The sequence below is a fragment of the Corvus moneduloides genome, chromosome 21, assembly GCF_009650955.1.
Source record: "Corvus moneduloides isolate bCorMon1 chromosome 21, bCorMon1.pri, whole genome shotgun sequence".
NCBI lineage: Eukaryota > Metazoa > Chordata > Aves > Passeriformes > Corvidae > Corvus > Corvus moneduloides.
Window position 1 is genome coordinate 2136370 of NC_045496.1, and position 27842 is coordinate 2164211.

The following is a 27842-nucleotide window of genomic DNA, read 5'->3' on the forward strand; positions in this document are numbered from 1 at the left end:
AGCCATTATCTGTATCCACCTGCTTCAGACAAGTGATGCAGCCAACAAGTGACGCAGCCAAGCCTCAGGAGAGCAAGAGCTGCTCACTCAGCAGCCATGAAGAGGTACAAGGACAGAAATGCCAGTGTTGGACACGGTCCTGCAAGGAGGAGCCCCAGCACTCGGAGCATTGCCACTGTCCAGGGCTGTGCCAGGATCAGTGTCCTGGAGAAGAGCTTTAAAGGAGAAGAATCCACAACCCTCCCCAGATAAAAGCATCAGTCACCAAAGTTTATTTTAAGGAAGTATCCAAAATAATTGTATTTTAAACCTCCGTGCATTTGGCAACAAGATCAGGCCTTGTAGCAAGGTCTCTTTGAAGTGGAAACTGGCCACTAGCTGAACACTTAAATAGGAGGTTAGTTTGGACTTAAATACACATTTAAAATAGCTTTTTTTAAAAAACCAACATATATATAAACCTGTTCTCAGTTGTACAAAACCTTCACAGTACAGGCCCTGCAGCAGCTGTTTGTGAGTGGTGGCAAAGGCCTTTTCAGACAAGGCTCACCTAGTGAGGTAGGAGAACTCTTCAGAGGTGGCACCTGAGGGCCCCTGTCTAAGCTGTGGATGTGCTTTGGGCTTTTCTTTTGAAGTGAAGCCACTCTTCAAGTAACATTTTTACCTTAAACCCTTACAAAAGAACACTTTTGTACCCTGCTGGTGCTGAACCAGCTGTACCAGAGGTTCAGCCACAGGGCTGAACAGTTAAACCAGGAAAGTTCCCGGGAGACCAGGGATGGCAACAACTTATGCAGCAGTAACTCCATGTCCCAGGAGAGCGCCCAGCAGCTCTCACCCAGACTCTACTGCACAACACACAAACCTAAAGCAGAACAGACACCAGCCATGGGAATGCTGTCACTGGGAAGGGGACAGCATAGTCTGTGAAGCTACAGCTGCCCCATGGTCCCTCAGCCTTCCAGCCACTCTTGTCTCTGGGAGGTTGGAACTGGCCTGAAGCCACATCTCACCTCTGGCCTTCACCGGGAGATTCCTTGGGAGCTGGAATGCAGCATTGGTGATCCCAACACACTTCCTGGGCTGCTGGGGACCTGTAAAAAAACCCCCAAACCACTGTGAGGAAAGCTCAGCCTTTCCAAAGACATCAGCTACTGCCAGAGCAGGGGTAGGGTGTGATCACCACCTTCAGAAACCCCTGCCCAACCTCAGAGAGAGACAGCACATGGCTGTAACAATTCCCAGTGAGAGGAAAAAAAAAACCATTAAAACCCCCAAATCAGAATTCTGCTCTGCAGCAGAACATTACCTGAGCTTTTGTTATATTCAGAGCACTGTGAAGAGATGCCAGGCTGGGGCTGCTGGGCAGAAAGAGGGAATCTGAAGCAGTGCTGCTGACCAGGTCATCCAGCACCTGGAGCTGGCGCTGGAGGCTGTGCAGTCTCCCGGCCGTCTGGCGCTTCCCCCAGAGCAGCACCTCGGCCTGCTTGGCCAGGCAGCGCCGCAGCTGCGCCTGCAACACACCAGGGCTGGTCACACCAGGCACGGGCATGGCAACACTGGTAAACACCAATCCTAAAGGCTGGAAGGTTGAGTCTCACACCACAAGCAGGGCACGGTGGGTTTGGGAGTTATTTTTAAATAAACTCCATTTTGATGGCCATGTTCTAACTGAACCTGGACCCTAAAGTGATTGTGGGTGGTGCTGAACTCCTCTGGCCTGTTGCTGATACACCACAGGATGATATAAACGAGGGAATCTTGTTGGAATACTCCAACATCCAATTGACTGCCAATTAAAATTACTCATCTTGCTACAGCCAGGCTTTTACTGTTCCCACCCAAAGCTCCTCTCTCTGGTCATTACACAGTGGATTTGCCTGAGCTGGAGGAGGATTCCCACTGCCCCAGGTTGTTTAGATCATGTTTTGAAGGGGCCCAAGAGATGTGAGGGGCACAGATGTGGCACCTTCAGCCGGTCCTCGTGCTGCTGCAGCTTCTCCCGGAGCGCCTCTCCCCGCCACTGCTCATCCTTTGGGAAAAGAAAAGCACATTCAGCCAGAGGGACCAGCACAGCACCAGCAGCAGCTGCTTGTCCAAAGCATTTTACCATTAAGAAGAGTCTGGAAATATTGAACTTTTCTTCCAAGGAGAGGAGTTGTCTGTCAGCAGCAGCAAAGGGAGCAGTCTCTGACTCACACTGCAGACTTCCCCTTCCTTCAGGAAAAGCTTCCAAATCTTCCAGGGGGTCTGGAGAAGATGAGCTTGGAGATTTAAACCCTGTCCTTATCTCATTTTCAACCTCCAGGTTAAGCAACGTTGCTGCACTCTCCATTTCCCTTTGTCTCTCCTCCAGGTCTTGGGTTTTAACCTGCAGCACAGAACACTTGGGTTACGAACATCAGTCCTGAGGGCTGTTCCTGCATAACTGAACAAGGCTGTTCTGGACATGGGAACAATTGGACCACTGCAGTCAGAAATCCCAAAGCCTCTGACCTGCTGCAGCCCTGGTCCCAGTGTTAACTCTGCCAGGGAAGCAACTCCAGTTAACAGGACACCACCTGTTAACCTAAACCTGCCACACTCTGACCTTGCAGGGCCTTCCCAAATGCTTTCCAATTGCCAACAACATTCTTCTCTCTTTTTAAAGGGCTTCAAAACAATTTATAAAGAACTTACTGAAGGACTAGAAGGAGTCAGACAAGGTCAATCACTTTTTAAGTGAGTATCTAAAGAAGAAAAAGCTGGCCCAGGCTGGCACTGGCAAGTTGTTAAATGCCTACTGAGTAGCTCTAAACATTGGTAACATTTAGTGATTTGCATAAATTACAACTCTGGGTGTATTTTCAGTTATGAGACCACAGGAGGAAGAGACTCAAAACCAACACAAAATGAGCTTGTCTGAAGCCACGAACCCTCAGCCCCCCTGGATTTGGTACCCAGCTGTACCTGGCTCTGGGGGTCGCTGCATTCCCGCTGGCCCAGGTGCCCCACGAGGCGCTTGGCTCGCGGGCAGTTACTGTGGCTGCCGTGCTCAGCCACGGCTCTGGCACTCTGCAAGCTGCCATTTCCACACCTCTGTTCCTAGGAAAGTGCAGGAAGATGTCTTTTACTGGGAGCATCCACTACAGAACATGGACTAAGAGAAACCACAACTTCTTCAAGGCAGAAACAGGAGCAACTTGAGTGTTGTGCAGCACTGAGAATTATAGAGGTTGTTGCCTCAAGTCTGGTCAGGAAATTGATGCATTACTTTGTTCCTCCAATGACAAAAAGGGGTGTGCCATCATTTTGCTGTTTAAAATAACCCAAACCCCCAGACTTTCTGCCCTCAGCCAGGACTTACTTGCAGTTTGCTTTCAAGCTCCATCCTTTGCATTTTCTGTGTTTCTCTCAGACTCAAGATTTGTTTTTCTGCTTCTCTCCTCTCTGACACTATCTGACCCTGAAGTTGCTTTAGCTCAGACTTGGAGACTTCCAGTTCTTTCTGAAGACACTGTATTTCTCTGTCTTTTTGTTGCAACTGTAATTCTTTTTCTGAGAGCTGATGTTCTGTAATGAACATTTAAAAAAAAAAATCCCGATTAGCAAAAACTTAACTATCTTGGCCCACTTCATACCCAGCAGATATTTTTCAAACACCAAGAACCCAAGCAAGATGAACAGAAATATTTGCTGTGCCATTAACCTCAGCCCCCAGAGATGGTGACAATTCATTTGTGCAATGCCTCTTACTGCTTTTTCTGATGGTTTCTTCAAGAGCTGCACACCGGGACTCCTCCTTTTCCAGCTTCCCAAGGTTTTCTTCTGCCAGCCTGACTTTAGCTATTGCCTGCTCCAGTTTCTTGTGTTGATCTGCTAGTTCCTTCTCCAATAGGATTTTCTGATCCTTCACTTTAGCTGTACATTCTTCAAGTTTGTTCCCTTCACGCTCTGAGTTTTGCTTGAGGCGATGAAGAACCTGCCAGAAACCCCCCCACTCTGAGCTTGAACCAGCACCAACTCAGGGACAACAAAAACCATCACTAAGAGTCATTAGAGAAATAAAAGCAGCATAAATTGGAAAGAACTGCAGTCTAACAGTCCCCACTGACAAATAATGTTTGTCAATTTTTCTTGCCTCTCTCATTTTCAGAAGAAATCCCTCAGTTTTTCTTTTGGGTAACACTTTGCTGAAACTCCTCACCCAACCCACGCTGGTTTGGCCAAACCAGCCTGTGTCTCTGTGACTATTTGTAAATTCACACCCCAAACTTTTTGGCCTGAATTATTTTTAAGGTCAGGAGGAAGTGAGGCAAGTCAGGGGGCTCGTTACCACTTCCTGTTGGGCCAGTTCTGTTTCCTTCTCTTCAATCTTTTTCTGGAGCTGCTGAAGTTGCTTCTCCCTCTTCTTGTGCCTCTCCTGGCACTCCTTACGTTTCCTTAAATACCCTTGGATCTCTTCCCTCAGGGCTGCCTGCTCTCTGAGTAGCTCCTCCTGCTGCCTTGAGTTGTTCTCCAAATCCTGCAATGTAAAACAAAAGCACGTGGCAGGAGGAGCTGGGAAGAGGAACCGGCCCAAAAGGTTTGGGTTTGAGAGAACAGAACTGATCACTGTCACACTCAGGCTTCCTTCCACTCAAACCAGCCATGGAGTGAATTAACACAGAAGGAGCCACCAGATAAAAAGCCAGAAGGTGCTGGTTGGCTGTTGCTTTTAAATTATTTTCTTCCTAAAAAACAATAAACCCACTCCACGCTCAGCAATAGAAGGCAATAAAGCAGTCCCTGTTCTCAGCTCTGCAGGGCTCTGATGTTGAGCTGTGCCCACATGAACAGGTCAGGAGCAACAACAGACTCCCAAGGGTGACAATATGGACGTGTTCCACTAAAACCAACCTGTTCCACGAGGTGAAGCTGCTGCCTCGAGTCATTCAGTTCTCCTTTCAGTGTTTCCAGTTCTTCCTTTTTCCCTAGAAAAGTATTTGGTGACAAGAGATTTTCAATCAGCATTTTGAAATACCAATACACAGAAATTCTCTCTTTTCATGAGCAAAGAGTGAATAACACCAACAACAGTTTCTAAAATTTCCATCTTTTCAACATGTTAAATACTTTCTGCCTAGGGACATCTGAGCATGCTGAATATTAATATCACACAGTTCAGTTAAAGTGTGTATTTTAACAGAATTTCTATTAAAATGTATCTCTGCTTAAACACAAAAGTTGGTCTTTACCTTGAAGATCCTCCTGGACTGCAACAATCTCTGCATTCAGAGATTTCTTCTGCTTGTTCAGTAGCTCCACCTCCTGCTGCAGGATCTTAACATTCAATTCCATTTTTTCCATGTTGGACAGTGCAGTTCTGCTGCTGTCTTCAGCAGCAGTTAAGTCTCTGTAAAATGTGAATCATTCTTGGTTAGTTGGAAATCCTTGGCAAGGACTTAAAAAATGTCAGCAAAGCCCTCTGAGCCCAAGGGGAGGGTACCAGCAGTCAGAGCAAGGCAAATGTCCTGTTCCAAGATGCAACACTTTACTTTTTGTAACATTTCTCATGGCATTACCAGGATATAACAAATGCTGCTGATTTATCAGCTCCATTCCTGAATATTTTTTAAGTCTGCTGTAGAGAGGCTTAGAGCAAAAACTCCACAGAACATAAGAAACTGCCTATTCTGTATCATTGGGCACCTCCAAGTTAGAGCTGTACTTTTAATTACAACAAACAGACATTCAAACACTTCCCCATCCCTTCTGATCTTTGCAAGGAAAAAGACATTCCCTGACCTTTTGGTTTGTGACAACTTCTTCTCCAAACTCCTGGAGTCTTCCTCCAGCTTCTCCTTCTCTTTGGTCAGAGCCTCGATGTTGTTTTGCAGAGCTCTCATTTGAGAGCCCAGCTGCTCGTTTTCCTCACGGTCCTTCCTGAGGAGCTGCTCCTGCCAATCCACTTCCCCTTGCTGACACTGAAATAACCTCTGAATATTCTCCAGTTTTAACTTCTCCTAGGAAAAACAGGCATGGTGAGCACCACATTTACATGGTCCAGAAGCAGAACAAGTGTTGACATCCTTAGCTGCAGCCAGAGTAATGTGAGTGCATTTAGTGGAGGAAGGTGACAATAGAAGGGTACCAAGTACCTTGGGGACCTTTTTAATGCTAGAGAAGATCATCCAGCTGACTTAAACTCTCTTCCAGACTCACTCTTTGCAAGTGAGGACACAGAATCCAGATAAAGAGACTTCGGAAGCTTCAAAAAAAACCCCAGCATCCATCATTCTACAGCCACAGAAGAGCTTCTGTGCTCCCTCTCTTTCACATGCACCTAAAAATCCCATTATTTTAAAGGGCCTAAGCAGACTTAAGACTTTTCTGTGACAAGCTGAAATCAGATTAGAAACTGATTGATTTAAAAGCATCAGGACTCTGTTACCCAAAGCTTAAGAGAACCACAGTTCTCCCAGTTTCTGCATCAGCCACAGAAGCATTTCTTACCTCTAGAATGGCCACCTGGGTCTTTTCCAGCTCATTGACCTTCTGGTCATGTTGTAGTTTCAAACCTTCAAGTTCATTCTTCTCAAGCTCCAGCATTTCCAGCACATGTTTCAGTTCTAGTGAGGTGAAATAAACAGCAGTTATTGGATTAGGATGAGGATGAACTAAAGAGCTCTGTGTATTCCTTCCCAATCTGCACAAAACCCAGTAAATCCCAGCACATACCCATCTTATGCTTGGTGATTTGCCCAAGTATTCCTTGAAGATTTTCCTCCTCCTTTCTAGTATCCTTCTTTAGGACCAAAAGCTGTGCTCTTTTCTCATTAATCTGGACATCCAGTTCTTTCCTCTCATCACTAAGCTCTCCCAGAAGTACTTTTATTTCCTGTGAGAGAATGTGTTATAAGGAATACCATTATTTGCAATTTTAAATGAAGTTTTCCTTTAAACTGAAGTTCCAAATATCTATAAAATTATTTAACACTCTATCATCCCTATTCTGGTTTAACAAACAAAAAATACAGAATATTTAGGTTAATGTCTTGCTTGCTGATGATTTAGGGTAGTAATTCTGCAAAGATTTTGATCTCCATGTCTTACCACAACACTGTCATTCAAGTGACTAATAGGCCTTAAAGTGAGACAAGAAGCCCTCACAAAAGAAAATAAACCACAAAATATAATTAGCCCTGATACTTTGTTTTGATTTCAGCAGGGAACTACAGAATCCTTTCTGTGCAAATGGGGATGGGGACAGACTGTGGCAGCTCTGTTGTGTTTTACACACACTGATCACACTGATTTCCTTCAGCAGCTGCTCCTCAGCAACAGGAAGTCATTCAGAGACTTATACTTAATGTAATTTAGCACTCAAGGGACCAATTCTGTAAGAATTACTGGAACTGGGGAGTTCTTCTTTGTGCATCTGGACCAAGCTTTAGTCACACAGAACATAAACTTGCATGTTCTATTTCTCAGTGGGTTTGGGGAGGGTGCAAAAAAAAACATTCCTCCTGGGATGTTTGTAGTACTTCAAGGCTTTTGCTATAATGAGTTGAAAACTCATTTGGGAAACTTACCCTTATCTGGCGAAGTTTTTCATGTGCTTCAGTCTCTCCATCTCGAAGAGCTTCTTTGAGGTCACCTTTCCTTTGGGAAATGCAGTCCTGAAGGCCACGGAGCTCTTCTGTTCTTTGAGCCACCTGTTGCTCCAGGAACAAGAGCTCTTGCTGCTGACCAGAAATCTGCAGTGGAGAAGTTTAACAGAAGAATCATTGGAAGCTTTTGTTTTTGTAGCTAAACACACACATGAACTAGTGTGTCAGAGACTGGGATCATAATTATGAGATAAAGGTCAATTCCAACAAAATGGATAGCCCAAGGTTAGTAGGCCAAGCCTCACTTGATCTTTCAGTGTTTCCAGTTCAGTTTTCTTGCCCTGAACAAGGTTTTCTGCTTCTCTGATGATTTGGAGATGCTGGCCTTCGTTACCTTCTGCAAGTCGAATATCTCCTTGGAGCTTCTGAAGACTGAGAGTGAAGTTGAAAACAGGAGTCAGAAGAAGTGAGAATATCCTAGGCAGTGACTTACTGGAGGAAGAGATGTTTAATTTAATGCAGTTTATGATAAGTGAAAAGTACTTGCCTTTCAGTGAGCATTTCTATCTTCTGGTTTAATGCCTGGAACTCAGACTCTCTTGCAGCCACCATTTTGTTGATTTCCTTTAAAATACCTTCTTGTTCCCTCTTGTGCTGTTCCAAATCCCTTGTATCTCTCTGTAATAACCTAGAAGAGCATTTATATCTTTTCATATTAACATTTTAACAGCTCTCCCTCTCCAAAAGTAGTGTCTTGATACTGGAAAGAGCCCAGTCCTTGTCCTCACCCCGTGTGACACAAACCCATGAGAGCACTCAGGGTACCTGAGCTGCTGAGCTGCTTTCACAAGTTTAGTGGCTGTTTCCTGAGCCCTCTGCTCCAGCTCCTCTGCCTCCATTTCAGTGGAGGACAAATGGTGTTTGGCACGACTGTACTTCTGCAGAGTCTCTTTAGTCTAGAACAAAAATCGAAGACTGAGACAACACATTCCCTTATGCTGCATTTGCTGTTTAAAGGTGAGCTCCTGGCTTGAACATTCCACCTGAGCCTTCTCCCTCTTTCTACCGTGAACAACTTTTTCTCCTCTCTTGTCCAGAGCAGAAAACCTTCCTCCTCTTCAACAAGGACTAAACCAATTTCTTCTAGCACAGTTTCTCTCACAACTTATTCTCATATAGAACCATTTAAAGAGGCTTCAGGCTACCCATGTGAAAATAAACTGCCTAGACAAACAAAACACCACTCAAATCCTTCTGCCCTCAGGGTTTTGCCTTTACTCACCTTGCCCCGGGTGCTCTCAAGTTCTACTTGAGCCTCTGTGAGGAGCCTGTCAGCCTCCCTAAGCTCGGCCCGGCGTTTCAGGAGAGTCTTCTCTGCACATTCAATCTCCCCTGCAACATCTTCCTGCTGCTGAAGGGACTTTTCCAGCTGCAGCTCTGCAGGGAGGCTGTCAGTGTAGCCATCAATAAAGTCCCTAAGAGGTCAGGATGAAAAACATGGAATTAAAATACAAAGATGCCAAAGACCCGGAGCCTCTTGAAGTTCTAGAGTTGTAAGTGAGTCAAAAAGCTGACTTCTGCTGGGAAAAGTTTAGGTATTTCCACAGGCTTCCTTTCAGTGCATTCCATGCACTGTTCCCACCTGCGAGTGCTCCATGCCCTAGCTGCTTGGCGCAGCTCTGCCACTTCACATTCCAGCTCTTCTCTTTCGTGCTCAAGTTCTTCAACATTTCTATGCAATCTTTCCACCTCTTTTCTGTATTTATGCTCAGCTGCCTCTGAGCATTTCTCTTTGTATTTCTGAGACTTTAAATAGCACACAGTGTCTTCCAGTCTTGAGACTTCACTCTCCTGCATACAGGGAACAGAACAGAATCAGGATCTATTTTCCAATTGATGCCTCCTGACACCCAGGAGCAGCTACAGATGGCAAAGACTGTAACCAGATGCAGCCCCTTCCTAGCAGGGACCTTTTTCTAACCCATTTGTCAGTCAGTTCCCAAAGGTTCCACCTGCAGTTGCAGCTCTGGTTCTTACCAGATCACGATGTTCAGGCACATTGCAGTGGAGCACTCCAAGGGGAATGAGTGGCACTGTGAAATTTGGAGGCAGAGGGCCATAAACCACCTGGGATCCCACAGGAGGTGGGCCATGGATAATGGATCCAGGAGCAACTGGAGCTCCAGTGGCTGCTGCAGGAGGAGGGGCATAAACCCCCATGCCCTGAGGTGCAGGGGCCCCATCTGGAAGGACTGTGTAAATAACTGTGCCTGGGGGTGGGACAAAGGGAGAGCCTTCAGGGACAGGTGATCCTGCACTTCCTTCACCATCTTCTTTTTCTCTTCTCTCTTTAAAAAAACCAAAACCAAACACGTTATTTTTCATAATTTTTTCAGTAGAGATAGTCTTCAAATGCACATTTTAAATTCTATGTAATCTACGAATATGTAACAAACATTGCTTAAACTAAGTTATTCAACAGTAATAAGCATTTATATTCATTCATGCCGATCAAAAGAACTCTGTGAGCTCTAAGCGAGCCCATCTTTAGGCTGCTCCTGAACAGTCTGAGACTGACACTGACTTACCTTTGCCACAATTTGCTTTGTACAACCTATTTCTGACTGGTGAATAAACCCAACATCCTTGGCAGGGCAAGTCTTCCCTCCCACAGGGCCTGTCCTGAGCACCCCCTCTTCTGGCTGGGGATGTGCCAGAGCACCCCAAACACACTCCAGAGTCTTTGGTGCTGTGGGAAGCAGGAGTTGAAGCCTAGAGAAAAAATGCAGTATGTGTTAATCAAGAAATGACAAATCATGTCAAATAAAGGATTTGTTGTAGACATTCCAATGATTTCTCAGAACAGGCTATAGAACTGAGAGACAGCAGAGTATCTAAGCATGACACTGCTTTAAAAGCACTAAATATATTTTAGCAATATTGGTTTTAAATTAAGACAAATGTTCTTTTGAAAGAAATGTTTGTCTGCAACTTCCCCTTTTAACCCTTACCTAAATGGATCCACAGTACTGCCCACTGAATAGTTGCCTCCCAATGTTATGTACCCTGGATTCCCACCAGCACAGTGAAGGGCTTTACCAGGGAACATTTGTGTGTGCTTGTTTCCGTATTTCTCCTACATGCCAGTCAATATTTGTTCTTCAGTTTCCCCCAAACCCACTAGATTTATAATGCACTTTCCCCCATCAACAAACCATAACAGGATTTTTATTCCTGACCTGTGATGATGGCATGTAGTACCAGTATCCCCTTCTTTTCAGTGGCTCTGCTGTACTGGTGGTGTGATCATTCTGCTGCGAGAGCACATTTCTGAGGGCTGCAATTTCATCTTGTAAGGTCTCAATTTCATCTTTGTTTCCTGGAAATTAATCACAGTTTTAGAGTCATCTAAGGCAAATAACTAAATAAATACTGCATTCAACTTTCCCCTCAATGTTATCCAGTTAAACTGGAACTATATTTAAAAAAATTAATTGCTGAGGGAAACAAACTAAATGTTATCTATATTGACAGGCATACACTAGGAGTTTGGTGGTTTAAGATTGTGGAAATACAAGTTCACATCCAGGTAACTGCTGCTTCTTTTCCTTACACAGACCTCTGACAGTGTCCTAGAGCAGTTTAAATGGGATGCTCAGCACAATCAGTGTTTTCTAAACGGCTGTGAAAAGTGCAAACTGGTGAAAATTGCCACATATCCTGTATAAACCTGTACAGAAGGATATTCTCAACACTTTATTCTCCAGATTCTCAGGTCAAACAGTGAGAAATGGGCAATAACAATCTTCTGTATCCCTACCTATCTGCAAGAAGCAGAGAGAAAAGAGAAATTACCTGTCCCAAAATTATCCAACCACCATTTCAAACGGTCAATCTCTGCTTTTTGCTGTTCCACAGCTTCACTTAATTTATTAATTTCAAACTTCTGGGTGTCTGATGCAACAGTTTTCTCACCAGCTTTCTCCATTTCCTGCAGAACCTATTTGAAATAGAAGTTTAAAATCACAAAAAGCTCCCACTCAATGCCACAGAGCTGTTCTTCCCATCCCCTCATATCACTGAGGCTCAGCCATGGCCAGAGAGGTTTATAAGTGAACAGGTGATGATTTTCCTTAAAACTCAGCTGCTCCAAGCAGTGAGGTTTTCAGTTTGTTCTTGGGCAGGTGTCAGGGGAGGGAAGACCATTGTGATTTCGGAAAACTTGAGGGGAAGAGGGCACAGCAAGAACTTCTGAACATGACATTTTCAGAAACTCACTGGTATTTTATCATATAACACAGAGCAAACAACCTACTTGCTCTTCCTTCTCCTTCAAGAGTTGTTGTAGCAATTCTATTTCTGCTTCTGCTCTGGCAAGAGCCTGGGAAGCACGAGCTGCCTCAGCACAGAACCCTTGGGCTTCTTCAATCTCCTGAAATTGAGATTTTCATTTGAGCTGTAGTTTGCAGGAACATTTCTCAGGCTTGAGATGTGCCATTGTGAAAAGCTGACCATTGAGAAGCATCAGCACCTGACTGTTCTGGCACTCTAGATATATGTAAAATACAGTTTCTCCTTTAACTTTACAGTATTGGTACAGAGGAGATGTTATTATGCAGCCAAAAGTGCTTCCCAGTTTGAAAAAGTGTTTCCAGTTTGTGCAAGCACGAACTTCCAGTCCTTTCGTTTTTCTGTCTTACAGAACAATGTATTATCTATTGTTTGCCCCTCAGTTAATAAGAGATTAAAGTGCCTCTCCCTCCTCTTCCCTCCCACAGCAGGAACACCTGTCCATACCCCAATTTACTCACTTCCTCTGAGTGAAACTCACTTACTGCTTCTCAAACTCTGCCCAAAGCAAGAGCTCCTGTGCAGCAGCACAACTCAGAAGAAAACTCTGAAGCTCATTTAAAGGATACCAGGACTGCTCCCACTGCAATGGCATTAACAAGCAATTAATTAATTCTCCATGCTGCTTTACCTCAGCTCTCTCCTGGTTAATCCTGAGCACAGTCCCCTGCAGAGCCTTGAGCTGGTTTGCAGCGACGGAGAGCTCCGTGGCTGCCAGCTTGTCTGAGGTGACAACTGCTCTCTGCAGCTCCTTCAGCTCCTTATCCAGACTCAGAACCTGCATTTGTGCCCTGGCATCTTCTATTTTTCTCTGAAAGCAGAAGAACAGACTTTTACAATGTACCTTCTTCCACACTGCTTTTCTCTTGGTATGACACCCTCCATCCATCCCCACCCCATTTTGTATTAGTTAGAAAAAAAAATCTAAAGCAAGGAAAGCAGTAAAATTTAAGGAAAAGAAAGATGTTATATTTAACATTTGTGTTCCTACATGTGTTGTTTTACCTTAGAAAGCAAAAATTCACAAGTTTTTGTTTCTTCTTTCCTGAGCAATCAAACAGTGCACAGAGCTGCCCTCACCCATTCTTACCCTTTTCTCTAAATCCTCCAGCTGAGCAAGAATAGCCTCTTTTTCTTCATCTGCCTCCTGGAGCTGCTGATCAGCAAGGCCCTGAATCTCTTTCATGCTCTTTATTTTTTCATGTAAACATTGAATTTCATTCTCTAACTGATGGACCTTGTTCTTATTTCGCCTGTTTTCAGCTTTAACCTGTAAGTAAAATATGTTAGAATAAGTAGCCAGAAATTTTTTTCCAAATTTTTTTCCAAAAAGCCACCCTGTTTTAATTATTTAATTAAAGACATTTCTGGCAAATGCAGGTACCAGCATACTTTGCATCAAAACAGAAAGGAAAGATAACTACCTATCCACTGTTACTCTAAGATTTTAAGAGTGCCCCAGTTATTTTATTAGAGATATGTATAATGATCTTTCAAGAAGGTTCAGAGCTGTATTTTTCTAGTGGTCATTGAAGTCGTCGTTGCCTCTGAGACAGATCATTGACTAAATTCCAATTCACCCCATAACCAGGTAAAAATCAGAAAGACTATTAATAAAAAATCAAATCAGACTCCACTGTTGCACAGAGTGTAGCAAAGCTTCATCAAGTGAAACTTGATCCTTCAGCTGCAAGTGACATTTTTTAGACTAAACTGAAATTGTCTTGCTCTTGCTTCAGCTGTTTGATACATACCTGTCTGTATTTTTCCTGTATTTCTTCCAGTTTTTCCTGCTGGGATATAACTTCTTCCTGCAACTGTCTCTGTCCAGCCCATGCTTTCTCTTTTTCCTTCTGAGCATCAGCAAGAATGTCACTGAATTCTTTCTGCAGGTTTGCAACACTTTTCCCTAGAACATCAGCTGAATTTGGACACCTGAAAGAGAAACGATGCAGGTTCCAAACCAGAAAATAGGGACTTAAAGTTGTGATACCAGATACTGAAATCACGAAGCCTAAGACAATAGTGCAAGTTTAAGATGTGCTGTGTAAATTAATTCAGGTTATGTTGGAAAAACCCACTGAGTTCATCAAATCCAGCCATTCCCCCAGGACTGCCAAGACCACCACTAACCCATGTCCCCAAGTGCCACATCTAAATGTTTCTGAAATCCCTCCAGTGCTGACGACTCCACCACTGCCCTGGGCAGCCTGTTCCAATGCTTGGCAACACTTTCAGTGAGGAAAATTTCCCAGATATCCAACCTGAACCTCCCATGGCACAGCCTGTGGCCCTTTCCTCTTGTCCTGCCCCTTTCACATGCTCAAATCTCACACTGTTTGTACTTTTATTTTACTCACTTCATCTCTCCAGCTCCTGTCTGAAGGTTTTGCCTGAGTTCATTTATACAAGCCACGACATCCTCAGGATGAATTAAGTTACCAACTGCATGGTTTAGCTGATTCTGGAGATCTTTAAGCTGCTCTTTTAAGAAATTATTGTCTCCCTAAAGAAAGACAAAAAAGAAAAATCCACACAAATGTAAGTAAACAAATCCATAAGTGATAAAAGCTAGAATTTTTAATACAACAAATACTTCACCTGCAATTGCTTGAACTGTAAAAGCAGCTTGTAATTTTGTTGTTCCTTCTCTTCTGCCAGTTGTGCTTTGGTCTGAGCATTCTCCAACAGTTGTCTTTCCTTTTCAAGTTCATCCTGCAGGGCTGACAGCTCCCTCTACAAAAACAGAAAACCTCCAGATTAATACCCCACTCCCAACCCCAACCTGTCACCCAAATACACAACAGATGTATTTCTTAAAACAGTAACAATATGACAGCACCTAAAAAAGATTCAACAAAACAACCCCAAGCAAACCATGTGGACCTTGCTTCAAAGCAAGGTTCTAAATCCCAGCAAACTGATATTGCCTTCTGTGTGGGGGCACACCTAACCAGCAGTTGTTTGTGATGTGATGTCATGTTGGAGACGAGGTGTCCTGGGGTAGGGTAACACCTCTGGCAGCACTAAAGCTCTGGTCTTACCTGGCTAAGCTGTTTCAGTCTTTCAAGTTCTTCTTTTTGCTGCTTGGCTTCAGCATCCCTCTCTTTTAATTGGGCTTCCAGCTCAGCCTCATAGGCGCTGACCTTCCCCTGGGCATCTTGAAGGGACTCACTTATTTCTCTCTGCTCCTGGAGTGCACTCTCCAGCACTGCAATTTCCTGGAATTTTATATCCATTTTAGAAGGAGGTACATGGGAGAGCCAGAATTTAAGAGCACATTGCTTCCCTTCCCTTTAACTCAGGAACTCCATTAAAACTTGAAGGTGGGTGTCATTTCCACCTGCAGGTCAATGATGCCAGTCTGACTGTCCAAAATCTACACTCAGGTCAGAAAGGTGGAGCTGGAAGCGATACACAATTGTCCCAGGGATTCAGGTTTACATAACACTCACCAGGATGCCCAGACAGCTCCCTGTCACTGGCTGACAGGACAGATCCCAGCTGCTAACAAACACCCTTGGCCAATATCAGAGGTGTCAGTGATGCCATTCCCCTCGGTGTCACCTGCAAATCCATTGGCAGTGATGTCTGCAAGGTAAAACCTGCATTTCTGAGGCATCTCCCATACAGCACATGTTTACTGGATGTCTCTTGCAACTGGTTTTAAAGGCCAGATTCTATTCTTGAGGTGTATGAGCACATCTAATCATGCTACCGTATCAGAAATTATTTTGTCCAAGGAATTGTGCTTCCTTAGTCTCAATCTGATCACCAGCTTATTTTTTTCAAGTTTATTCTTAGATACCTGAACTTGGGAAAAGAGGTATTAAGCCTTACTTTTCTCATATTTTCTGCATCCATGGCAACCACTTCCAGGTTGTTTTTTTCCTCCTCCAGATCTGCCAATCTTCCCAGCAAAGATTCTTTTTCCTTCTGCAACTTCTTACACTCCTCATCGGCCTGTTTTGCCTGATGCTTCACACTTTGCAGGTATTCCTGTAACCCAATGATAATACTTTCCAAATCCCTTTTCAGTGCTTCATTTGTTGCTATTTGTCCTGCAGAAATGCAAAGTGAATTCGAGATAGTTAAGAAGCCACATTTATTTACCAAACAAACCAAACTGTCATTCTTCATCAGTTAAAATGTTTGCCATTGGAGTAAGTAAAAACAAGTACCTAGAACTCAACCAGAAAATACATGTTTTTAAAGTTAGGATTCCCAATATTACTGTGTTAACCTGGCCACTGGAAGACTTAAAAAGAAACTGCAGCTCTTTGTGTATTCCTGCCCCCCTTTCCCAACCAGGTACCAGTGAGGTGAACACACACAGTTTCCTTTTACATCAGTTAAGAACAGTTTTTTAACGCTTTTGTACCTGTTCTGTATTTCATTTGAGCAAAGATAAACAAAACAATCCTCAATTCAACTGTCATGTTGCCCTAAGTACAAGAAATACTTTAAGACAAAAATTAAAGTTTACCATCAGTGAGCTGCTGCTCCAAATCCTTGATTTCCTCAGTTTCCTTTGCAATCCTGGAGAGCATCTCATCCAGGCGAGTCTCCAGCTGCTGGCAATGTTTGTTCATTATATCAAGGTGCTGTTCTTTACTTGCTTTTTGAGCTTTCATGTGAGCCTGTCAAGTAACAGTTAAAAAGGTAAAGCAGGACATCAATACAGATTTTAAAAAATCAAATCAGGAGTTTGCCTCAGTTCTGCAGTGTCTCACTATCAGCAAGAAAAGCCACAAGCTCAGCACATATTGTGGTGCTTTGGGGTTTGTTACTTGTTGTTATTTTTCCTCACTCCTGCCCCACAGAGGACCCCAGATAAGCAGCAATCTGTGACTAACAGCATTGTCTGCAGGCTCCCCCCTGCCCAGGCTGAATAAAGCCTGCCTTTATAAATTATTACTCATGGCTACTATCTTTCTTCCTGCCTTTACATTTTGTTCTACCACTTCCTCTCTCAGTCATGAACAAACATGATTTCTTCCAGAACCTTTAATCCTGTCATCCTGCATTGCCTTCACAGAAGATGATGCTTTAGAACATGTCAGGTCAGCACTTGAAGAAAAATACTCTGAACAAACAGCAAGCTGGGCCAACTTTACAGTTACTAAGTAAATATTCTTAAATCTTCTTTTATTAAAGTATTTCTGGGAGATACACCACAAAGCTCTCACAGATTTTGGCAAGGACTTAATGCATTTAGTATGAATTAGCTGATTGTTTCAGCTGTTTGCAAATCTTGATTATCAACAGAATAAAGTGTTGTTTCTCACTGGTATGAAATTGCTCAGAAACAACCCAAATGCCAGAAACTTGAATTATACTGCCATGATTAACTGCACGTTTTTCTTACTACTCAAAAAAATAAATCGAGCTAGCACTAGAAAGTTTAAATATGAGTTCTCAGAAAAAAGAACACTTCTAAAGTTGCTTCCATAACAAGAGTAAATGGGTAAAACCAAAGCTTCTTGTATTTTAATGGATTAAACCGGAAGTTAACTTAAACATCCATATCAGCACAGTTCAACCTGTCACCTTGCTAAACACAAACTGCCCTGCAGCTTTCAAAACCGAAATTACAACAAGCAAAACCTGAGCCGCTCCCACTGAGCCATTTTGCTGCAGCTGCTGAATGGCACCAAAAATGCAGTTTTAAAAAGAAACAAAAAGCCTTAAGTCCCCGACCACTTACAGCTTTGCCTTTGTCTTTTCTTCCTGACACAGCACTTGCAGAACGCCCCACCCCTGAGCGCGAATTCATTTGAATAAAGCACCGGGAGCTTCAGCACGGGCAGGAATTGAGCGGAGTCTCCATGCGGTCCGGGGCGGGGGCCGGAGCTGGCGCCCTGGCTCCGCTGCCCGTTCCCACTGCCGTTCCCAGCTCGGCTCCCGGCCCCGTTCCCGTTCCCGGCCCCGTTCCCGGCCGTTGGCCGCACGGCGCTTCCTGTGTTGTGATTCGAAGCGAGGGGCGGCCGCGGGAAGGGCCGGGCTCGCTCCGGCCCCGGGCCCGGCCATTCCCCTGGGAACCTTCCCGGAACGCGCCCGGCGCTTCTGCCACCCAACAGCCGAGGAAATTAAGTTTAAAAACACAAAAGGAGCTTTTTAAAGAAGTGTTCGCACGCCCCTGCTGAAAACGGAGCCAAGCAGAAAAACTCTTTCATTGCTTACTTAAAAGCATCCAGCTGGCCTGAAAAACTTTAATTTAGAGAGATGAGCTTTTAAAAAACACTATTAAAAATAATTCCGTTTCATTTTAGTTTAATTTCTGTAAGTGTTTGCTGTACCTGAACACAGTTAATAACGCAGAAAAAGTCCTGCATCCCTGGAGATCAACAAGTTAGGTGGAAGCTCGAGCTCTCCTTGGCACCCCAGCCCTGGGAGATGTGACCTCTGAGGCCTTGCTGATTCTCTCAGGACTGACAGGACTGCATGTGACAGCAGAGAAAGGCCATCAATCCCCACCAAACAGGCTCTATAAGCACTGCCAGACACAGATCTCTAAAAACCTTTAAGGCCAGACTCTACAAAAAGCTGCGTGAAGGATTTCTTGCACAGGAATTGTCTGCAAGGCTCTGCCCAGCGTGTTTGTGCAAAGCATAAAGATTTAGCTCTTAACATGCTCTACAGCACCTGCTGGGAAAATGAGTTGTTCAAGTGTTTTACCAAAGCGGGTTGGTTTGGTGGGATTTTTTAACGGTAAAGATTTTTTAACTTTCAAATTTTAAGTTAATGACTTTGATAAACAGCAAAAGAATATATAACTCATGAAACAAGCTCAAGTGAACGGTCACCTGTTAAAGCTGCCTTTAGTCCATTGCACGGTACATAAAAAATTTAAGATTCTGGTTTTACTTACATGTCTTGGATCCTCAGGATTTACAGAACCAAGAGAACTCTGCAAATCTTCAAGCTCTTTCTGATTTTTCCCTATCTCTCTTTTCTGTTTCTCTATTTGTTTCTCCAGTTCTAGGGTTTCCTTACGTAGCTCCTGCAGGATTTGTAACTTTTCACTCAATTGCTGTTCAATTGCATCCTTGCTGGCCTGGGACATCTGGAGACAGCATTAGGAGGTTGAGTGAGTTGGAAAAACACAGCTGATCAAGAATATATTTAACATTTAAATAAAGAAGATCCTGGTCATGGATTTTCAGGCAAGTTAAAAACTAAAAATAGCAATAATTGATGACAGTTAAAGAAGTGGAAGATGCTGTTTTAGTTTAATGCTGATAAATTAATTCTTGCTGCCAATTCTGTAGCCACATTGCTTATCAGCTGCACAACTAAACCTACACAGCAGGTTCTTCCAAAGGGTTCTGGGGAAAGGCAGCAATAAATCAACACCAACACATGGAACAGATGCCATTAACTGCACTACAGGTCTAACAGCTGCTTTATGAACAAGCTATCTAAAACCTGTAAAATTTTTCTGATGTTTGACAAATGGATTTATGCCGGTACAGCGGTTTCTTTATAAGAATGGGGAGAAGAAGTTGTATTTTCTTACATCAACACTGCTTCAAACACCTTCCCTTGCTATTCGTGGAACAACTTACTTTTTTCTGGGCCAGAGCATCCTCCAGTAGTTGCAGTTCCCCTGTTACTTTCAACACTTGTTGCTCTGCATCTCCAATTTCACTTTGCAGTTCTTCTAATCTTCTTTGTGCTGCAGACAAAAAAAGTCCAACACAAAACCCCCAACCCCACAGAATACATTATAATATTGTGTATAACACTGATACACAGCTGCTGTGAACATATTAATCAGCATAGCATTAACACACTGATAATCACAGCTAATACATTCTGGTTTCTTGAAAAGTACGTCCAAAGGTTTTTTAAGTATTACACAATTAAATTCATGCATCAAATATGAAACCCCCCTAGAGCTGTGTTTTCAATAATATGTAATGCTTTCATCCTGAGTTATCTTAAAGTAATAGCAGTAAGAAACTGTAGCAGTTTTGACACCAAAAGAGTGTCAGTGTTTAACAATCACAGCACTTCCAGCCTTTGAAACACTGTTTCTATTCTTAGGTCAAGCATGTAACCAGTGGAAAAAACCACACTGACATATGTATTTTTATTTGATAAAAGATAAGGTTTTACCCGAATTAATCTTTTCTTCCTTATCTTCCAGTATTTTATCTAGACTTTGGAGATGCAATTCCAGCTGGGGTTTCCTACAGGAGTCATCTTCCTCCCGTTGCATTTTCCCAACCTGCAGCTGCTGAGCTTTGTCAGTGATGTAGCCTTCCCTTATAAACATATTTCTTTTGTACCTGGCCTTACCAATGTAGGGACTTTCACCAGGTACGTGATCAAGTTCAACCTCCTGAAATGTAAGAAGCAGAGTATCTATCTCAGAACTATGGCTGCAGTCAACTCCTAACACACATTTAACTTTCCTATCAAGCATAAAAAGGAAAACCAATTTGAAATTAGAAGAATTAGAAGAAAATAGATAATACTTGGCTATTTTGGCCTTAAAGATCATTGTTTTATAATGGAACTAAAACCAAACAAACCCAATTTGGGTGTGACCAGTTTGTTGCAAATATCTGGAGGAACTTTTTCTCAGTATATTGAGCTTACTTAGATTATATTTAGTCCATTACATTGTTGCACTTAAGTTTTACTCAGACATAAGTTAATTGTAGTAAATGATTACTGATCTTTACTTTTCTTACGGATTTCATTCTGGCATCTCCACATTTCTGTTTGCAAGTATGACAGAGGTTGGGCTTTTCATAAAGCAGCATCATTAGTTCATAGAAAAACTATTATCTTCTAAGTTGAAAAATCAAGGGAAACAGCAATGAGAAGACCCATTATTTTAAAATTATTACCTCTGAGGGAAAATAATTTAAGGGCTCAAATTTGGCATCAATCTTGTAAAAGGCCAGCTCCTGCTCCAGCTCATACTGCTTCTGGCAAGCCCGGGTGAGCTCCACAGTCTTCTGCTTTAGCTAAGAAACCACAAACCCAAGTGAGTCTCATTCACTGGAGTGTCAGCATTGTCACACACACTGCAGCTCTACAGAGAGCAGGGCACAGCCCTTAATGTGGGAACAAAGCTCACAGCACAATTTTGGATCAAGAATATCACAAAGTAATTGTGATATTCTTACCATTTTATTACAAGGTACAATGGTGACTAAGAGGAGACAAAAGCCCCAAAATTAATAGAATACAAATGATCACATGAAAGACCTTAAAGTTCATGTAGATCAAAGTGACAAGTTTATTTTTAAACCTAATTTTGGATAAAACAATAATTTGGGTACAATCCTTTAGCAAAATCTAGGCCAAAATAACAAATATATTTGCTGCAACTAGTGAGCACGAGGACTATTGACCCTCATGGTCTGTAAAAGAAACAAAATCTCTCAATTGTCAGGAGTACAAAATCTATGTGTTTTATTTTAGCTTAAACATGTGCTAGGTTGGTTTTGAGGTTATTTTTAAGTAAAGGTCCATCATGTGATTTCCTTTTAAATCAACTTTTCACACTGAATACCTGAAGGAGAACATGCAGCACAATTCCAATAGAGAGTGGAAAGCAGGACTAATGGAGGAAAAGAAATAGAACAGGAAAGGCTTAAAGAAAGATTTAAAAACCTGATAAATGTCATGCAGAAATTAACTCTGTTTCAGAGAAAAGGGGAAAAAAATAACAAGAAAATTGCATCCCAAACCACTGTGAATATAAAGTCTCACTGGGACACTTCATAATAATGGTGCTACTTCAGGGAACACGCAAATACAACCTAGAAACAAAACCAACCATGCAACCCAGGGGCACAGTGGGGCTACCTTGAGTGAGGAACAAAGGCTCTGCAGGAAGGGGACTGTGACAAACCCAGACACCAGCTAAAGGGAGACAGAAGCGAGCCAAATTTGTCATCCAAAGGAGAAGAGCGGGTTCAAGCTGCCAAGTATTTGCTGCTAAATCTCATTATACTGAAAATTTCATTTTAGAAGCAGATTGCTGGTTAGTGTGTGTGTGTGTGTTCAGAGAAACAGCTATAGAAGTACCAGGTATAGAGAGTCTGAAGGCTAAAATTTTAGAGGACAAGTCTAACAAGAAAAAATCCAAATATTAAGCTCCCATCAGGTCATTCACAACCCAGCACTCTCAAGTCAATAGGACTTTCCTTGCATTTTATGGCTGCCAATGAAAGAGACTCAAACATAAGACTTTAGGATGATGTGAATAAAATACAATTAAACTGGTGTGCACTACCCAAAATAATAATCAAGGGCTATTAGTGACATACAACTTGTATGCACATCTTGTTTCTGTAAAAGTAGCAATTTTCTCCCTTATTGCAGCAGCACTTCAGAGTCTGACCAGTGCAGCATATTCAGTACATCAGCAATTTAGCAGCTTAACCTTCCATCAATTGACAAGATTTTAAACATAATTTAATAAATAATAACTAGAAACAAAGAAGTTACTATAAATCACAAGAGTGATACTGAGTTCAATATACTTACTTTTTCCACAGAAAAAATACTGAAGGTCAGTAATCACTCTCTAAAGAGTTGGAAGTCTCTCAGTTTTAAAATTAAACCTTCAGTCATTTGAACTCCCACATTATAACTCTGTGCCCAAAGATTTCCTTAGTGCCAGGGATTATCTTACCAGCTCATTTTTGGTGCCCAGGTCCCTCTGCAGCTCTTCAAAGCTTTGTCTCTGTTGCGAAGCCTTTTCCTTTAGTGACTTGTTGAGCTCATCTTGCTGGTGAAGTTGCTCAAGCACTTTGGACTGGTTAAGTTTCAGGTTCTCCATCTCCTTTGCTGTGTTTTCCAACTGTCTTTCTAATTTTTCTATCTCTTCTGAAGCAATCAGAGAAACATTCAAATAGAAAAATCTTTTCCTTCTAAACTTAAATTTTGTGTCATTCACTTTAGATTTAACATATTATTACCTAAATTGAACCTCTCCAGAGCTTCTTGCCTGTCATGATTTGTCACTGGCTGTCCATCCAAGTTTTCCAGTGCTCTCAGGTGGAATATGGTGTACAAGCAGTAGTGAGGCAGACTTGCAACTGGATTTTCAGCAAGGAACAGAGAGGTCAGATCTTGCAGAGGCTTTAGTTTAGCTATATCATGGAGCTAAGCCAAAGAAAAAGAAAACAATGATTAGACATCCTTCTGGAAAGAATGAAAACCCCAGGAGTGAATTTCTGATTATGTAGAATGTTCTACGTTAGGTCTGTACCAAAGGATTTATTTTAACCTTAATGCTAAAGAATAAGCTCTAAAAACCTACCAAAATACACAGTATTATGACTAAAGTCACTTCCTAAAAATCAAATTATTTCCTCTATTTAAAAATGCCACTGCAAAGGGGATAAATGCAATCAAGCTTTATCTTGGAAATTCCAGGATACCAAGGCATGTTGATAGATATAACCTTCCAGAAACTTATGCTTTCCCAAACAATATAGATTTATATCTTCAATACCTGCACAAAAGGAGTTTTTCTGAGCAATAATTTTATTAGGCTCCCAACCACTGCGTTTCACAGCAAACTTTGTGGAAAGACACTCAGCAATTACTCAGAATAAGTCAATCAATGTAAATACACAGCTCACTTAATGAAAAGACTCTGAACAATTCCTGTTTCTAACTGTCATCACTTACTGAGGACACTTTATTCTGTTTCATGTTAAGGCTGCGCAGGGATTTCAGTTTCTTCCCTACCCACACAGGAATGTGCTCAATCTCATTCCCTGCCAGGTTCAGCTTCTGTAGGTTCTGCAAATGTTCTATGCCTTCAATTTTGCTGAAAATGAGAAGCAAAACATAATTTGTCATGAACCACAGCAAATTTAAAGTGAAACTGAGGCATTATGGATAAGCTACAACAAAATCTCTCACAATTAATTAAGCAAGAGATCAGCAAAACCATTATCTACTGTCATGGACAATTCAAATGAAATTATACCAGTTTACTTGTAAGTACTAAATTAAGACCAAGAATCACAGCATGATTTTCTGTCATTGTAGCAAAACCATTACTTTTGCATACCTTCATTTCAATATTAACATTATTTTAATGCATGGTAATTCCATTTTAATATGCAAAATATCTTCTTTTTTTTTCCTTGAGAATGCAATGGGACAAAGATGAATCAAAATAAAGTTTTTTTGTGAGGGTTTTTTCCCCCCATAAAAAAGAAGGATCAACTGTAAACTGACACCATGAAGAGCTACATCTTTAGTGTTTTCATTAAAACTAATCAAGGAAACCATGCTAGGTTTTAATTTACTTGGGCATTTTCTATGAGTAGGTGTGAGAATTAAGTATTAAGTAAACCATGAGTATTATAACTAAGTACAGCAGGATGTGCTCCTGTGACTGCACTGTTTCTTGGGTATATATGAACTGCACATAACTAAAGCCTGAAAACAGAGCAGTAGCTAAAAGCTACTGTGCCCTTTTCAATTCCTGCTGAGAGAGGAAGCTGTGTGAATGCAATGTGTAGAAACTCTGGGGTTTTACTCACTTCCCATTGTAAATGTCTCTACTGAAACAGCAGCTTCACTGCTGTAAATGCAGTTTCATAATAGTAAAGATCATAATTAATTGACAGAAAAATTAAAAGGAATTAAGAGTTTAGCTACTGCATGAACCATTACCATTCAACACTTTTAAACCACTCAGACAAGACACCAGGCTCTCAGAAGAGTTCAAAAGCAATTTAGTGAGTTTATGGCCTGCTTGATCAAGCCCATTCAGCTTCCTCTCCAAAAAAAAAAACCCAAACCCTTATTATATTACCTGCAATAATAAACTGTAAAAGTTTAATTAATTTTTTAATGTGTTTAATTGGGTTACTGCCCACTCTTCATTGTGGTATCTGGAAACTTGCACTGCTGGCTTGGTTTCCAAAGAAAACAAATTAAACCACAGCCACAGTACACTGACAGCACTTCCCAGAACTATTTATACTTCTAATACCTCAGAGCTTGTGCTTTTTAAAAAGACCTCAAAGCCTGTTAGTCTTGACATACAACTGGGAAATCCACATCAAGTGTTGACTCCTGTGAGACAACTCACTTAAGCAGTAAAAGAAAATCAGCTTTATTGATCCCAGGCTGTCCAAACCCTTTGGTGTTTCCTCTTACCTGATTTTGTTGCCAGACAAGTTGAGTTCACGCAGCTTCAGCAGTTTATCCAACTTCTCAATCTTCTCTATTTGGTTGTTACTAAGGTTTAGTACCTCTAGCTTAGAGCACTTTTCCAAATTTTCTATGTACTAAAGAACAGAAAATTAATCCCTTAGCATTGCAGGGTTTGGGTTTTTTTAAGAGAAAGGCAGATTTCTATTAATTAAAAATACCAAGTATTCAAACATTTTATTAATCACAGTTCCACTGTGGTATTCTAAAACCCCAGTTTAGGTATAGTCTTCTACACTGTTGGAAAGCTGGATTTTAAATTTACAGTGGGCCAGTCTTCATCTACATAAAAAGGAACATGTTATTAAAAAAAAAAAAACCACCAAACCCCCACCTGAAACCAACAAAACCAGCACAATCCAAGACCTAAAAAATTACATGAATTAATCTCTTTTAAACATCACTCTAATGAATTTAATTTTTTTTTTGTTCAAGTCTCCACTGCCTTTTTTTTTTTAGCAGAAGGTAGTTGCAGAACTAGGCTAACAGAATTAGACTATGCTGTTTACACTCACTTAAAAATAAGCCTGCATTAAACAATAAATTGTAATTATTTTAAACTTAGTTTAATTTCCAGCTATTTCCAATAACTTACCTTAAATTTCTTGTCCCCATCCTTTGGGGAAGAAAGATTCAGTGAGATTATATATGCCAAATTTTGCTGGTTTGACAGACGCTTTATAAGGGGTTCAGTTACATACTTAACGCCTGGGCTAAAACCATTTTCACCTGAAATTAAACAGAAAGGATTGATGATTTTTTATTTGTCATTCTCTTCACACTGAACACTGGAAAAACATTGAAAATTATCCCACCAGAAGCACTTAGAGGAAGCAGTAAAAGTCTCATTATTCTCCCCAGCCTTCATTACTCCTATTTCCACATTTGTGTTCCAAAATAAAAAAAAGATGAAAGCAATTTTTTCAGGCTTCTTTCCAACAGATCATACATCTTTAATCACACAATTCACAGAACACCGGCTTTTAATGCTTGTGGTATGCACTTTGATACCAGTATTATTTATTATACAATACCTTTCTGAAATTTAAAAGCAGGTCCAACATTTCCTGCTGGAATATCCAGTTGCTGGGGGCTCTGCTCCATGGTTTTGTGAGCAGCTGGAGATGTCTGTTGGCCAAGATGTGGAGATGTGGCACCTGAACTGACAGGTGACATTGGCTGAGGTGTCTGGGACGCTGATGCCTGTGGTTTTCTACCTGCAGCTTTCCTTACAGAACCTTTCTTCATTGCCAAAAATGCTGGGTATCACATGGCAGCATCTGGAAGAACAGAAACAAATATCAGTCAGTGTAAAAAGCTGAATCTTAAAGGTTTGCACGACAACCAAGGTGCTACAGAAGCATGCTGTGCCAAAACCCACATCTCTGCCAAAAACCACATCTATGCCAAACCTCCAGCAGGTGCCAGCTTCCAGTTTTCCTGGCATTGGGAAGAACGGTTACACCTTTATACTCCCACCCTTCTACAGCAGGGCCCCAGGGACTGACTGAGCTGCCCTGTGTTTGCAGCTCTTCTTCCTCCTGTCCTGCAGGCTCCCGTTTACACATAGTCTGGCAGGTCTGGAGATACTCTCAGCTAAGACCAACAGAGCTGGCAGGGACACAAACAGGGGATTGGATCCCAGCTGTTTTTGCCAAAGGTAGAAATCACCCACTTTGCAGCTGGAACAAATACAAGCCAAAAAAAAAGAAGAAAAAAAAATGCAACTGAGGAAAAAAAAAAAAAAATAAGATCAGTCTAGCACTGGCATCAGTTCCCTGCTCTGCAAACAAATTATCCTGTGACTGCCTGGGAAATTCCAGAGAATGTTAACAGAAACTTCCCTCAGTGATGAACATATTTCCCCAGGGATAAGAGTAGGAAAAGTCATGTACTTTGTGCGACAAAGCCCTTGTAGCAACCATCTCCAAGAGACAGAGCTTTACTAACACCTCCACCCAGTGACCAAAGGGCACATTTTAAGACATTCCTTAAGATAGAAAAGTCTTCTGTTAGGGGAACTTTGAGCTTTGTGAGTGATTACATTGTGTCTTGAGAATACGTTCTTCATTGAGATGGTTTGTTTTATTTTTTCTCCGAAATTGGAAAGGAAATAAGGAAAAGGGAAGGGGAGCAAGAATAAAGGCCACTGTTTTCTATCCGTTACTTGGAAACACAATTCATACAAAATCAGGAAAGTAAGAATGGAAGGGGCAGGAGAGGGAGAAGGATGCTGGCGCGCTAACGAAAAGCCACATTGGGGCGTTCCTTCACGTTTCAGGGAGCGCAGTTCGTGGTTTTAACGCCGCTTCCTGAGGACAGGCTGTGGTTTCGCAGCGACACCCACGGCAGAGCCGGCGCGGGGCTGAGCGGGGATCGGGGCCCTGTGTGCTCCCAGTCCCCCCATCCCCTCCCGGTTACCGCCGCAGGGCGATCCCGCCGCGGCCTCGGGCCGCCCCCTCAGGCCTCCGCTTTGATTACCTGCGTTGACATGGTAACGCCGTCTCACCGCTCGCCGCCGCGGCATGGGCGAGCAGCGCGGCCTCGGGGCGCTCCGGAAGGATGGCACCGGCTCTCAACGCGCCTCTCCGCCGCCTCTTCCCCCTCACCGAGCGATCGCCGCCCGCACCGCTGAGCCCCGGGAGCTGCAGCTCCTTTAAGGGCGCTCCCTGAGGGGCCGCCCCGCCGCCATTTTGTCCGGTCGGCGCCCGCGGC

At 42.4% G+C, this 27842-nt stretch overlaps 1 protein-coding gene across 5 annotated transcripts; it reads right to left on the reverse strand.

Annotated features, from left to right (window-relative positions):
* Positions 1–249: 249 nt before the first annotated feature.
* On the reverse strand, positions 250–27842 carry CNTRL (centriolin). Of its 5 annotated transcripts, none has more exons than XM_032130853.1 (44): positions 27609–27841; positions 26162–26407; positions 25723–25856; positions 25074–25204; positions 23586–23727; positions 22868–23054; positions 22582–22775; positions 21454–21501; positions 20783–20902; positions 20043–20268; positions 19490–19599; positions 18793–18987; positions 16408–16561; positions 15762–15982; positions 14966–15142; positions 14523–14657; positions 14282–14427; positions 13676–13856; positions 13012–13191; positions 12553–12732; positions 11887–12003; positions 11427–11571; positions 10811–10950; positions 10160–10343; positions 9609–9919; positions 9214–9422; positions 8854–9046; positions 8397–8527; positions 8119–8259; positions 7877–8003; positions 7554–7718; positions 6700–6859; positions 6475–6590; positions 5767–5984; positions 5217–5374; positions 4879–4952; positions 4316–4504; positions 3736–3961; positions 3347–3552; positions 2950–3084; positions 2111–2371; positions 1970–2032; positions 1310–1513; positions 250–1094 (listed from the first exon to the last, which is right to left on the reverse strand). In XM_032130853.1, the coding sequence occupies exons 2-44, from the start codon at positions 26373–26375 to the stop codon at positions 1023–1025; spliced, it is 7020 nt and encodes a 2339-aa protein (XP_031986744.1). In that variant the 5' UTR covers positions 26376–26407; positions 27609–27841; the 3' UTR covers positions 250–1022. The 5 variants fall into 5 exon arrangements, with proteins under 5 accessions (XP_031986744.1, XP_031986743.1, XP_031986745.1 ...); XM_032130852.1 differs by lacking the exon at positions 21454–21501 and adding an exon at positions 21750–21806; XM_032130854.1 differs by lacking the exon at positions 21454–21501.

Coding starts and splice junctions, on each gene's coding strand:
- CNTRL (XM_032130852.1), bottom strand. CDS start 26,375: ATGAAGAAAGGTTCTGTAAGGAAAGCTGCAGGTAGAAAACCACAGGCA. Junction 6,860..7,553: donor AAAAACTTCGCCAGATAAGG/GTAAGTTTCCCA, acceptor ATTCTCTCACAG/GAAATAAAAGTACTTCTGGG. Junction 3,085..3,346: donor AGCTTGAAAGCAAACTGCAA/GTAAGTCCTGGC, acceptor GCACTTTCCTAG/GAACAGAGGTGTGGAAATGG.